This window comes from Megalops cyprinoides, chromosome 19, assembly GCF_013368585.1.
Source record: "Megalops cyprinoides isolate fMegCyp1 chromosome 19, fMegCyp1.pri, whole genome shotgun sequence".
Taxonomy (NCBI): domain Eukaryota; kingdom Metazoa; phylum Chordata; class Actinopteri; order Elopiformes; family Megalopidae; genus Megalops; species Megalops cyprinoides.
In genome coordinates this window covers 27,083,197-27,097,707 of record NC_050601.1, presented here as the reverse complement: position 1 = coordinate 27,097,707, position 14,511 = coordinate 27,083,197, and the positions used below count along the sequence as shown (strand labels likewise).

General features: G+C 42.1%; 1 protein-coding gene across 1 annotated transcript in view; it reads left to right on the top strand.

The window, feature by feature from the left end:
- LOC118794847 (protein shisa-6) overlaps positions 1 to 13,497 on the top strand; it is a 76,561-nt gene extending 63,064 nt beyond the window's left edge. Inside the window, exons 5-7 of the mRNA XM_036553131.1 lie at positions 6,597 to 6,653; positions 9,064 to 9,189; positions 12,581 to 13,497. Of these exons, the coding sequence (XP_036409024.1) occupies positions 6,597 to 6,653; positions 9,064 to 9,189; positions 12,581 to 13,140 (743 nt within the window). The 3' untranslated portion in view covers positions 13,141 to 13,497. The remainder of the gene's footprint in view (positions 1 to 6,596; positions 6,654 to 9,063; positions 9,190 to 12,580) is intronic.
- Positions 13,498 to 14,511: the final 1,014 nt, after the last annotated feature.

Genomic DNA, 14,511 nt, shown 5'->3' with positions numbered 1-14,511 from the left:
ACAAGTAAGACAGAGTGGAAACATCTTCTCTGACAGGGTTCTGAATGTAGCACAGTCTCACAGAGTGTGCCACTACAATTTGATGTTTAAAGCTGCTCTCCCAGGTTTTGTGGAGACTCAGTGACACTAAGATACTGGAATCTTATAAACACATCACAATAGAATCTCTTCCCCTTAAGCCTTTATTGTAAGGGCTCAGGCAAGGACTCAGTCGCAGACCAAGAGAGCTTCAGGTTCCAGGTGGGTTTATTTATGACGGCAGGCAAGTTGCGAAACAAAAGCAGGCAGGGTCGAAAACCGGAAGGCAGTCCGTGGACAAAAGCAGGGTTGGTAACAGAAGCAGGCAGGGTCAGGAACCGGGCAGGCAAACGATCAGGTAACGGGACAAAACGGCAGGCAGAAAACGAAGACGAAGAGCAGGCAGAGTCAAACACGGAGAAATCAGACATCCAAAAAACTGCGGGAACGAAACAGGTACAGAAACGCTGAGACGAACTGGCAAACAAGACAGGAACAAGCAGGGTAGAAATAGGGCTGGGCTAATGAGGAGATGGGATGCAGGTGAGCAGGCAGGCAGGTGAAGGTAATGGGGCAATCAGGTGGGCGGGGACCAGGCGGGGAGCGGGGCGGGGCTGGAACACAAGGAAAAAACAAAAAGCACATGGACAGGGAAAAACAAAAACACCACAGCTAGGGGGGCGGAGCCCTGACACTTTATGTACATTTATTATTATTATTATTATTATTAATAATAATAATAATAATAATAATAATATTCAAATTCACTTTGAAAATATTCTTGGCATTCACGAAAAAAAAAAAAGGGGCACCACAGCAAACATTTGGCAAAGACTGTTTTCCCTTGAGCCAGCTCAACCCCTCCTTGTGTAGCAGTTTTCTTTTTTTTAACCTTGCAAAGCAGAGAGACTACTTCGCAAGCATTTTGAGAGAATGTTGTCGCACCATCATTAGTAGATGCCCCCCATCCCATACCCCCCTCTGTACCCCCTGCTTCCATGCCTGCCTTTGAAGGAGTGCAATTTGTGGTGTCTCGCCTGGCAAACAGGTGGATGACAGAGTGTTTGTATTTGTGGCTGGCTGTTCCCAGATCAGCATCTAATGGCCTCGTTTACCCCCCCCCCCCCCCCCCCCCCCCCCACACACACACACATAATTGGTCACTGTGTCAAAGCTGGATAATTGGGCCCCATGATGCTCCTGTGAATATACCCCTCCCGTCACAGAGACCATCCACTGCTGTCCAGGTTTTGCTGAATGGTAAAAAGTCCAGGAAAAAAGCCCTCTTATAAGTGAACTGTACGCCATTTTCTCTGTACTGAGAGTACACGGTTTAGCCTGTCAGTGTACTTTATTACATTATTGTACTATTACAACACTTTAAGTCTTCAGCAGTGATTTAAAATTTGAAGAGTGGAAAGCACCAATTTTTTGAAAAACCTACAATATCAAGCAACCTTTAATTGCAGGAGGAAGGTATTAATAGCACTGCTCAGGATTGTTAGGGCTGGATAAAAGCTTTGCTTTGATACCTGACTTAACACAGTTAAACACATTTTGCTTGATAACAGTGACCAAAAGTTTCAGATCACCCTCTTAGTTGATATTGAAACCATCTTACCCTAAAGGGTGCGATATAGTATACGTTTTCAGAAATATAGGATTTACAGGCTGTCATCAAGGAAACCTAATACGGCATTTGAGGAAAAAAAGATCCTTTTATGGCTGTATTACCTTGCTCAATGTTAGGGGAGTCACTTGGGTGGAAGGATAAAGTGGATTAACATCAAATTTGTTGCAGGGGCCAGCCTGCTTACCCAAACAGTGTAACATAACTCACACCATTGCAACACTTCTCTGTGCTTGTCTCAGTTTACAGGGGAAGGCACCAAGAGAGAAGGGGCATCACAGAATACTTCTGTTAGTCTATTATAGCTGTATCCTTTAAGCTACATGAAGCTAAATGAAGTATTTCATTTTAGCCCGCTGCGCTATTAATGACGAATTTGTGGTTCAATTTCAGGGTGGTTAATTTCTGTGATAGGTTGGCCTTTGGGAGCCATGATCCTATCACAACAAACTGTCACCATTTTCAGATTTTTATTTTTCTTCAGGCTTGTCCCCGGTGTGTGCAGTATGACTGACAGGACCAATAACCAATCAGATGCCCTCTGTGAAATATGAGCACAGCATGCACGGAAGGCCAAACATTAACAACATGAGCCCAGATGTGTCTTGACCTACAACATCAGCAGGGCAGGCTACTGTAAAACCATTTACTAGAAATAAACTACTTGAATATAAGCTGTTTATATAGCCAACATACACAGTCCCCCAACGTACATGGACAAAAGTATTTGCCCACACCTGTTTTTGAGGGTTTGGGCTAGGCCCCTTATCTCCAGTGAAGGGCAGTCTTAATGCTTCAGCATACCAAGACATTTTGGACAATGCTATGCTTCCAACTTTGTGGCAACAGTTTGGGGAAGGCCCTTTTCTATTCCAACATGACTGTGCCCCAGTGCACAAAGCAAGGATTATAAAGACATGGTTTGATGAGTTCAGTGTGGAAGAACTTGACTGGCCCGCACAGAGCCCTGACTTCAACCCCATCAGGCACCTTTGAGATGAACAGGAACGGAGATTGCGAGTCAGGCCTTCTCGTCCAACATCAGTGCCTGACCTCATAAATGCTCTACAGAATGAATGGGCACAAATTCCCACAGAAACACTCCAAAATCTCCAAAGCCTTCCAAGAAGAGTGGAAGCTGTTATAGCTGCAAAAGGGGGACCAACTCCAATACAATGTCATTACAATGTAATGGTCAGCCGTCCGAATACTTTTGTCAATATAGTGTATATGCACATATACACTCAGTGACCACTTTATTAGGTACACCTGTACACCTGCTCATTGATGCAAATATCTAATCAGCCGATCATCTGGCAGTAACTCAATGCATAAAATCATGAAGACATAGTCAAGAGGTTCAGTTGCTGTTCAGACCAAACATCACAATGGGTAGGAAATCTTATTTAAGTGACTTTGACTGTGGGATGATTGTTGGTGCCAGACGGGGTGGTTTGAGTATCTCAGAAACTGCTGATCTCCTGGGATTTTCACGCACGACAGTCTCTAGAGTGTAGAGAATGGTGTGAAAAACAAAAAAACATCCAGTGAGCGGCAGTTCTGTGGGTGAAAACATCTTGTTAATGACAGAGGTCAGAGGAGAATGGTCAGACTAGTCCAAGCTGACAGGAAGGCAACAGTAACCCAAAAAACCACATGTTACAACAGTGCTATGTAGAAAAGCATTTCTGAACATACAACACGTCGAACATTGAGATGGATGGGCTACAGCAGCAGAAGACCCCTCCGCATATCACTCCTGTCAGCTAAGAACGGGAAACTGAGGCTACAGTGGGCACAGGCTCACCAAAACTGGACAGTAGACGACTGGAAAAAACATGGCCAGGTCTGATGAAACCTGATTTCTGCTGCGACATGCAGATGGTAGGGTCAGAATTTGGCGTAAACACCATGAATCCATGGATCCATCCTGCCTTGTGTCAACACTTCAGGCTGAAGGTGGTGGTGTAATGGTGTGGGGAACATTTTCTTGGCATATATTAGGCACCTTAATAGGAATTGAGCATCATTTAAATGCCACAGCCTACCTGAGTATTGTTGCTGACTCTGTGCATCCCTTTATGACCATGGTCTACCCATCTTCTAATGGCTACTTTCAGCAGGATAATGTCACAAAGCACACGTCATCTCAGACTGGTTCCAGGAACATGACAGAGTACTCCAATGGCCTCCACAGTCACCAGATCTCAATCCAATACAGCACCTTTGACAATCGCAGCATGTGCAGCTGACAAATCTGCATGATGCTATCATGTCAGCATGGAGCAGAATCTCTGAGGAATCTTTCCAGCATCTATACAGTGGCGGCTGGTGAGCTGGAAACAGGGGAAGCTGAAACATTACCTTTAAATCTATCATTACTTTCAACCTGTTCCCCTTTATCTTCCTTGATTAACAATAAAACAAACAATTCACAGAATAATTGACACCAATCGCGTAAATGGAGTAAATGAGTATGCTCGCGAAATAGCGCAGATTGTCTGTAGTTTGTGTGCTTGCGAAAGCTACAACGTGAGATTAATTAACAAGGATGGCATTTATCGATTTAAATTACGTTAAATGCTCATGACACATCACAGCTTTTGTGAGGTCTGTGTTCTAAACGTTATTGTTCATTGCACTCAACCTAACCTAAGAGTTTATTCTCAGTAATTTAAATCGATCTAACTAAATTTAGCTCCGTTTTGTAATTTGAATTTTGTAACACAAGAAAGCTATAATGTGAAACATTTAAGAGAAAGCTTTGGGATTACTTGCCACTTAATTGTTCAAATTGCCATCCTTGTTAATTAAAAAACCTCATGCTGTAGCTTTCGCAATAGCGCACAAACTACACACAATCTGCGCTGTTTCGCGAGCATAATCATTTACTCTATTTACGCATTGGTGTCAATTATTGTGTGAATTATTTGTCAATTATTGTGTGAATCATTTATTTGAAAGTAATGATAGATTTAATGGTAAAGTTTCAGCTTCCCTGTTTCCAGCTCACCAGCCGCCACTGTATATATATGTATATATATACATATACATACACAAATACATACATATATACATATATATACACTAGGGTCCAAAATTATTGGGACACCTGGGCATTTTGTGGTTAAGTGTAGCTATTAGTTTTATCACTCAAACCTAATTTATGGTGTGGCGAAAACAGTTACATGTTATGGCAACTATTAACATTTTCAAAACATCTCTTTATGTGGTTGGCACACGATTGCCTGATGACTACCCTTATTTCCAACATTTTAATAATATGTATGACATTAATTCTGTCAAACAAACTGACAATTCCATGACATTAACTTAATTTTAAAAGGTACCTTACATACTTATTGAGTGCAGACAAGTGAATAAAAATGACCATCACTTCAATTAGGCCTGATTGAACGTTGCCCTGCCCCCTAATTGAACACTCATACTTAAGCCTATATAAACCAAACAAGGTTGAAACATGGTCACAGAAGATGAAGCTGAACTTGACATTGACATAAATATGACTTTCCCAATGTCTGATGTAATATGCAGCAAAAATATTGTGGGTTTTCAGAAAAAAGTGAGTGTCCCAATAATTTTGGACCCCAGTGTATGAATATATATATATATATATATATTCATTGCACCGCTTTCACTTTGACTGAAGTGCAAAACTGTCAGACTGTGGTCTCATCCAATGTCCCCCCGATCTCTCTCCTTATGTCCAGAGGAGGAATACAAAGCCCCCTCTTTCTGTCTTGAAATCTGAATGGCTGGCTGCTTGGAAAGGAGGCAACAGTTTACACAGACATTATTTGAACAATGAATAGATTGCCTTACAGTTATCATTTAAAGGGTGTGGGATTCAAATGGCGCGGGATCCAAATGGTATTTGTAGTTTAAGACAAAGGCCAGCGCAAGCCGGTTTCAAGTATTTTGATTTCATGAACTATCGATCGCGCGTGTTTCCTTCCGCATTGTTTTCCTGCAAAACAGCCGCAGACTGTGTGCCTTTTAAACCGGTGCATCCATCCAACGCGTTTCTAAAGCACTATGACAGCGGGTCCCAAATTAAAGCGTAGGCTGCGAGATCCCTTCGTGCATCACCCTCACAAACAGAATGGACTTAATAAAGGCCCCCGACGAACGGATATCAAATCCGACTGTTGCCTTCCCGCGGGGTTTTTTTTTGCCGTTTGGCTCCACTGTCTTGGAGCAGTTCTAACAATTTACTGAAGCGCCGTGTCTGTCGTCCGTGGTTTGTCTTGACGGCAGAGTGAGCTTTTTCGGGCTAAAGAAACAAACCATACGATGAACGCACAAGCAACTCTCACTTCGTTTCATGGATAACAGAACACTTCCACTGTGTACAGAATCGCTCTCGCAGATATTGTACTGACCCCATGTTCAGCTCCGCGGGCTTCTCCGTGCTCCGGTTGGTGACGGGAGGTTCCACTGCTGTCAGCGTTCCTGTGCCATTATGGATGTTCTGACTTCAGTTCCTCGCCAAATGTACACTGATGTCCTCATCAAAAAACATGAACAAATAACAAGGACAAGCCTGAGGCAGAAAGGCATTGTACACACTTAACAATGCCTATTACTCTGCCAGCAAGACTAATGACTTTTTTTATTTAGGTTTATAAAACTGTGGAATTGTTTGTCAGTACACTTTGGGTGATGATGTAATGATGATGTAATGCCATTCTCCTGTTTCCCTGTTAGCTACTGTACTCTCTCTCCTTTTCTGTAGGAGATTCTACATTCAACCGATAGTACCGTGATCACTGTTTAACATGTCAATGCACAAAGCTCTCATCCCAAAACCCACAGGACTGAAAGCAACAGCCAGATGAACTGTGTCGTATCCACAGATGCATAATTTCCTTTGTTTGATCTCAGTATCTGATTCCTAATAATGACAGCTTTCTTTCTTCTCTTACAGGCAATCACCAACACAACTACAACCCGCTGGAGCTTACCACCCATACACCCAAAATTGGTAAGGACATTCTAATAATTCCACAAGACATTGTACATTTTGTACAATGGATGTGTGCACTAAAATTTATAAGGACATTCCGATGTACCATGGGGATGGAGAGGGTATACAAACACTGCCTCGTTTTGTTAGAACCTGTTTTATCTAAGTAATTTTAGAAAATGATATCATTTCACATTGTAGTCCTAGTTGGGAATACTTTCTCAAAATATAGTTGTTTTTGTCTAGCACTAGCTATGGGGAAGGGTAATGGTCTTAAAGTAGAATAGTCTCAGCTGGCCTTTGCTCTAACATCATTGCCAGCAAACTCACACTCACAATACACACACATTATTTTTGTGTAGTTGCCTACAGTGAAATCAGGTCTCCCCTACCTTAGATAGGCTTTTTTCATTGCTGGACCTGAATTGCTGGTTCAAAGCAATAAGAACAAATTTAACATTCATAGGATTTAATTTGTCAATTGGGTAGTTATGGTCAATTACACATTACACAAATGTTTGTGTATCCACTACAGTTTGCAAGCTGGTGGTGATTTGATTCTGTGTACATAACGTTTAGGTAGAGGCTGTTGGGTACAAAAGCTATTTACCATATTGCTGAAAAAATATAATATATATGTCTCCATCATACACCTCAAGGACACAGCACAGACCTTGGGGAGCTGCTTAGCTGTGAATGATACCATTTATGTCCTGTAAGACTTTTAGCTGGCTAACTGCCTTGCTAGATGAATAGAATGTTCTTGTGTGATCCACAGGCTCACATGGTAGCAAAGACTGGGAACTACAAACAGTGAGAGTTTTTAAGCCACTAATTATTTCTGTCAGACACCCGTTAATGTTGGGCACTGGGAAAGGTGTGAAATATAAGGCTAAATATGAGGAGTCAACCTTTCTGTCACATTTCTTTTTCAATGTATGTTTTGGCAGTAATGTTCTCTGACACCGTATGTGACCTTTTTCAAAATTAGAATAAAAATGGCAAAGATACTTGCTCCAAGTTTTTTTTATTAATCAGATATGTGAAGGTCAGTATAGATCCATATCTTTTTTTCCCCCAGAGGTACACATTATAAGATGACACATATAAATGACTTATGACAGGACCAAACTATTTTCATGAGAGGAAATTAAAAGCTGAGATTGTAAATGGCAGGCGCTTTGAAGAAAATGAAAAACAAAAAATAAATAAGTGTGCCATAATCATATCTGCTCAGCACACTCCAGTTATTGAAAAACCTCAATTACTTTTATCGCCTCTCAGTTTATTTTCAAAATATGACTTCTTATTAAAAGTCACAGTTTTGGGGGTATGTTTTTAATGCTTTTTCCCCTTTATGGAACCCTGTTTTAGAAGCAGCAGTTGTAGATTCAGATTGTCTCACAGCAACAACCTCTGCACCTCTGCAGAACCACTGAGGGGAGATGCCATCCTCTGATGCACTCACATGCAGCCAGTAGCTCATTGTCATGCTACATGCACTACAGTGGAGCGGTCGCTCATTGGAAGATAGGCACCACTCTACTGACATCATCTGAGTGACTTGCAGGCGTATATGAAGAAGCTCTGACTTACCTTCCCACCCCTATGCCCAGTGGAATGAAGCCACAGTGTTCCACCACTATGAGATCATAGGGCTCACCTTGCACTCAACATGAACACCTCACCAACTGCGCCACTTGGGACCCACCTGTGTAGAATTAGAGTGGTCATACCAACGTGACTGATGTGATTTTTATGAGTGGGGCATTCTTATAAAGTAATTTAAAAAACAGCACATTGTATAGTAGTAGTTACAGTAAGTAGTAATGTTGAACATACCTGATATTTACTATTTATTTATTTCTTCCCAATTTTCAAGGAGAACTTTTAGGAGACAAGTGGGAAAAAACAGGGCGGTCTTGCCTTGCCCTTGTCCATCTTCATTTGACTAATGAGGCATAATTTAACCCGAAACTGAGTAAATGTCAGTCTGTTTGTGTCGATCCGTTCTGCATTTTTCATGCTCAGATAGGAGGGCCAGGCACTGTAAGTTTAGGTTTTCCGCACTGTCATTCTGAGCCGAAATGAAGCTTGGACCCAGAAGCCTTGGCTTTGCTGTGGTGTCTCTTTCCAGCGAGTTTGAAAATTAACTCTGAAAGCCATGAGTTGATGTTTTTGTCAGTACCATCAGCTTCAACTAACTGTAGCTGTAATTATCAATAAACACACACCCCTATCCAAGGTAAAACACATCAATATACAATTCATTTATACAAGCAGATGTTTAATAATGTGACTGTGGTACCTCCAGGGTGTCAAAGCAGTCCCTTGTTTTAGAGTCAAACTTGCAACCTCCAGTTTAAAAGTTCAGCTCCTTGCTGCTGTGCCACTCCTGGCTGAGCTAACAGGTGCTTCTCCCCCACAGAGAAAAAGCGAATGAACAACATCCTGACCTCCCAGACGGAGGCATATGACCTCTCCTTCTCACGCTCCTACCAGAACCTCACCCACCTGGCGCCCTCCTATGAGGTGCCACTCAAGCCTGACCTGTGTAAGTACTCTAATCTCAAAAGCCTGAGTCTATTCTCCTATCACAAGGGTGTAACCATGGTATAGACATTGGGGGGGTCCAAATGAGAGCCCTCCCCCAGAATTTTTTTTAAGTGCATTTCCCACAATTCTATGATATTTATATATCATAGTTTTGAGGACTACATTGACCATTTGAATTCACATTTAAAGGAATAGTCAGTGATTTCTCCGAAATAGTGGCTGCCCCTCCACTTCGTTTTGTTTTGGTCAGTTGCTTACTGCTTACTGTTTACTGTTTACTGACTTTAAACACACCTACCAATTAGAATTATGCCTTTTCCAGTAGTAGCGAATAGGATAGCTTCCAATGGGGAAAAATTACATACCCAAAGCATGTTTATATAAATATTGTAATTAGAACAACAACTAATGCTGTACTTGAACAAATGACAGATTATCCCTTGTGTGCTATAACTTAATTTGTATTTTGTTGATTTGTCTCAAAATAAAAGTTTGTGCATTTACACTGAAAAGATTAATGTGAATGAAATCATAGACTTGTACAAAGAATGAAACGTAAAACCTTGATTTTAAATACAACTACAGAAGTAAAAGCAAAGTCTGTCCATTTACATTAAAAAATCTTGTTGTGAATGAAATCATTGACTTGAACAGATTGAATTAAACATACCTGAGGTCCTCTGACATCTGTTATCAACCCAATAGACACAAAACAATAATATATAATATAGCTGCAAGCAAGCAGCAATTAACAGGGGCCAAGCAAAATGGCAACAATTTGAAGAGAGGCACATGTGTGCAAACTTCCATGACTGTAGATCAATCGGGGCATAAGATATGGCTATTCAAAGTTTGCATTTTCAATTGATCGGTGTAGCGCCCCTTGTTGACCGATCTGTGTATTTTTTTATTATTGTCTGCTCTGACAAAAGTACTACCATACTGCAGTTTTGTAAAGATCGACTGGGCAGTTTTGGCAATTTTGCCAGATTTGCAAAAGTATTACTAGTTTTATTTACTTTAATGTTATCGTGCTGTTTAGCTAGCTATATAGTAAGTGTATAAACAACAGTGTACAATGTACAGTAGTAACAGTTACCAGAAACGTTAGCTATTGCCTTATATACGTTACCTATTTAGGTATTTAGTTACTTACTGTCTGAAAAAAAACTTGTATGTCTGGCTGCCGATCCTGCTTTGTCCGCTTTTTAGCTGTTACTTCCTCCATTTATTCACCTCCACTGGCTGACCAAATTAAAAAAACCCGTCAGATTACCATCACAGCACAGAACGACGTGCTAAACCAGACAACCGAGTTGTGTGTGCTAGCTAACCATGGGTGCAACCAAGTGTACAATTGGGGGTGGGGGTTACACACTTATGTTTTCCTTAACAAACAGAAATAAATTGAAAATAAATAGGAAATAACAAGAGACAGATTCGTTGACAGGGTTCATAAAAGGATGGCATAGTTAACATATTTTCTACTGCATATTGGGGGGGGACAGATTGGAATTGTCTCAGTATTGGGGGACACACGACCCGACCCCCCCCCCCCCCCAAAGAATGCGTGGTTACGCCCATGTCCTATCATGTCCTGAGTAAGTACTCTTATTTCAAGATCTTGAGTCAGTAATCCTGATAATGGATAACACCTACTGTCAGGAAGGACAAACAGAAGGTAGGCATGACTGAGATGAACTTTTACGGCCTTATTAGCCATGGATAGAGTTCCAGTGCTGGCTGCCTGCACCCAAGCATTCCAAGCATGTACAGTAACAGCATTCAGGGTTTTTTATTCAGTGATCAGTCACACAATTTTATGATTTCTGAAGCACCGTGTGTAAAAACAACACATTTAAGAGACTGTGTGAAATCCCAGACTGATGGTGTACTCCACCTTTTCCATCCATCCATCTTTTCAAATTACACTCTCCACAGACTTCAGACTGGAGTTAATTTTGGCAACACCCCGGACAAGGCCAATAATACAGACTCGGAGTCAGGGCTTTGATGTAAAGCCTGTCATGGCCTACAAACCAAAAAACAAGGCAGGTGTTGAAATGTGTAGTGTAATATGACAGTATTAATTTATTGTATTTATTGTATACACTTACCCCCTACCAAATTTTAATGCTGGCTCAGTTCTGCTCCCAGATTTTAGGGAGATTTATTGTGGCCTGCCAATGTTAAATCCAGAGGGGAGTGTGGTGCCCCCTGGAGGTCAGTATGTGAATGCAAAAGCTGTTCAAGCTGTCCAAGCTGACCTCAGGACTCACCCCCTCCTGTGGGCAGTCATGCAACCACTCAAAGAGAGAGGAGCATAATTCTGGCACTGAAACGTACCATTATCTCCTCGGCCGTGTCCGGGTTTGTAAAACAAACAATTTGTTGTTGCACATAAGCAAGGGCCAAGGCTTCCGGGCGAACCCCATGACAGACTTCTTTGCCCATCTCATTTTGAGACAACTGTTGGACTGTGTCATTTAAGAAAGCATGTTATTTGCTCAGGGCCTTAATAAACCATCTGGACAGGGCCCAAGAGATGGAGACTCAAATCTGTGGCCTACAGGTGGCAAATTAATTAACACCAGCTAAAGTCATTGTTCTAGTGCAGATACTGCACAAATTTGATATTTCTGCCATCCGCTCTGTCCTTCAGACATGGCTGAGCGTCTGTTGTGGAGACCCCTGCCCAGAAATAACCCTCACGAACAGAAGGACTCTCATTGTACACTGCACACTGTAATTTCAGTCTTCTTTAAATCTCTGTAAAGAAAGCCTTTAGAATATATTTCTCATCAAACAACTACAAGTGTGCTAATCCTCTTTCTGAGAGCAGCCAAATGGTGTTATCGTTCCACCTCTGTGTATGTGTGAGCGTACACGCTTGAATGAGCTTCCTCTAAATCCCCTTTTAAACACTCATTTTACACCTGACGCCTCACCAGTGGAGCTGGGTGTGATTACTACTCTCCCTGGCACTCGTTTCTGTGCGAGATCAATAGCTGACAAAGATGGATAGGCACTGTATTGGATTTAATCAGAGTGGGTGGAAGCCTTTAGTTAATTATGCACAAGTACCAGGCCTGTGTTTCTGTAGATTTCCCCTACAACCCTTCATATTTTTTAAATCTTTTGAATATTAGAGTACCGTCCCTCTTTTTAATGTTCAGCACCTGCTTTGATTCGTTTACTCGAGGCAAAGGACTAAGCGTATTGAGGCTACACTGAATCTGGGTCTCATCTCATAATTCAGGAGACAGGGTGACTATTGACTAAGGGGAGGGAAGTGGTGGATTGGGGGTGGAGCATGAATTGACCATTGTTACATCACTGACACACTCCTCCTGTTGTCCCCTCATCCCCACCCCCCTCCTTCCCTGCAGCGGACAAAGACATGGATGATTACTATGCACGGAAGCGGCGCCTTCAGCACGCCATGACTATCAACCCAGAGCAGGACCAGCCACCCCGGCACCGGCAGCGGCCGCGCCGCGTACAGAGGGCCCTGTCCCAGGACCACGTCCTCTCCCCCGAGCACACGCCCACCCACGGCTACGGCCTGTCCTCCTACGGTGGCCGCATCCTCTCTGAGGAGCAGCTGCTCTCCGCCGAGCGCCTGCACTCCCAGGACCCCCTGCTGTCACCTGATGGGATGCTTTCACTCAAGCGCTCCAACTTCCGTGAGAAGGCCATGGCACGGGCGCTGTCACACACGGACATGTTCGTGCCCACCACGCCCGTCATGGACCGCTACAAGATGACGAAGATGCACTCCCACCCCAGCGCGTCCAACGACTCGTACAACACCCTGACCGTCAACCAGACCGCCTCCAAGCGGCAGGCATTCGCTTCGCGACGGACCCACACCGTGGACCACCTCCAGTATATCCCGGGCCACGCCCACCACTACCGCACGGCCAGCAAGACTGAAGTAACTGTTTGACAAGCAGGGGGCGCAAAGGATTACAGTGTCAATGTACGGCAAAAAAGTAAACAAACAATATGAAACAAAAGCATCCATCATAATCAAAATGCCTCCAGCAATCCAGAGTGACCCGAGCGGGCCTCTTGTCATTTCTGGGGTGAAGCGTAATTTTTTGTTGTCGTTGTTGATTTTTAGTTTGTTTTTTAAGAAAAGACAAAAAAACTAGCTATCGAAAATTGTATTTGCTTTCAGCACCAGCTTCAGCTCACCTAGTTTTGGGGTCATAAATATGTAAGATTCAGGCGTTTCTTTTCCACACTTCTGGTAACATTAAAGGGCTTTGCTCATTGACACAGAGAGAAGGACCCATGTTGGTGGCGGACAATTTTTAAGGGCGTGGAGCTGGAGTGAAACTGTATTCAATTTATAAATATATAAATACATTGACTATTTGTACTTCCAGTCCTTGTTATAGCTTTAGAGATTCTTCTAGAAATAATAAATGGTGTTAGCTCTTCTGCAGGTGCCTCAGCAAATGATCCGCTTCAAAAATGAAGTGGCTTTGTGGGTTAAAAAGCACAATCAATCGATCAGAAGTTCTTTTTCTTTTTTTTTATTCTCCTCAGTTTCTTAAGCGCCGTTTCTCTTTGCTAATGGCCAGCACTTATCAGCTTATTCTCAAGAAAAAAAAATTAAATCGCAATTTCCTTTTGCGTAGACTTTTGTAAATAGGCTACAGTAGCAGCAGTCAGTGGGGGGAATGACGCAGAGGGGTAGCAGGTGGTCATTTTGTACCCTGTTCCTGTGGTAGAGTCAGACACCAGCCACAATTTCACATGAGGCAACCCACTGAACAAATTATTTCAAAGGACATTTCAAAGGATTACTATACCATATCTGTGTGTATTTGTGTTTTCTAATGTTTGTAGAACAGAAAGTAAATCAAACCAGTCGGGTCAGAAAAAGAACTGTGTGCCATTTTTGACAGCTTATTACACTGATTCACAAGTGAACGGAGCTTATTGCTTACTATCGTTATCTTTAAAAAAAAATTTTCATTATTTTCTCACCCTACTTATTTTTTGCCAGGAAAATGTTGTTTTAATTTTCACGTATCCGTAATTCTTTTGTTGTATATAAATGATTGCATACTGTATGTCAAAATGGAATGGTAAGTGTTGCTGTGTAATAGTTAAATTGTTAAAGCTGTCTTGACGTTAACTGAAACAATCAGCAAAGAGACTGTTGTTCTGATTGGTACTAGTTAAGAGGGGAATAAAACTGAATTGTTTAAAATGTTCTGAGTAAAGCAATGCCTTATATCATGGAACCACATACATTGTATGCAAATTTAGTCATCTTTCTCAAGTCTTACGTCATGATTCGTGT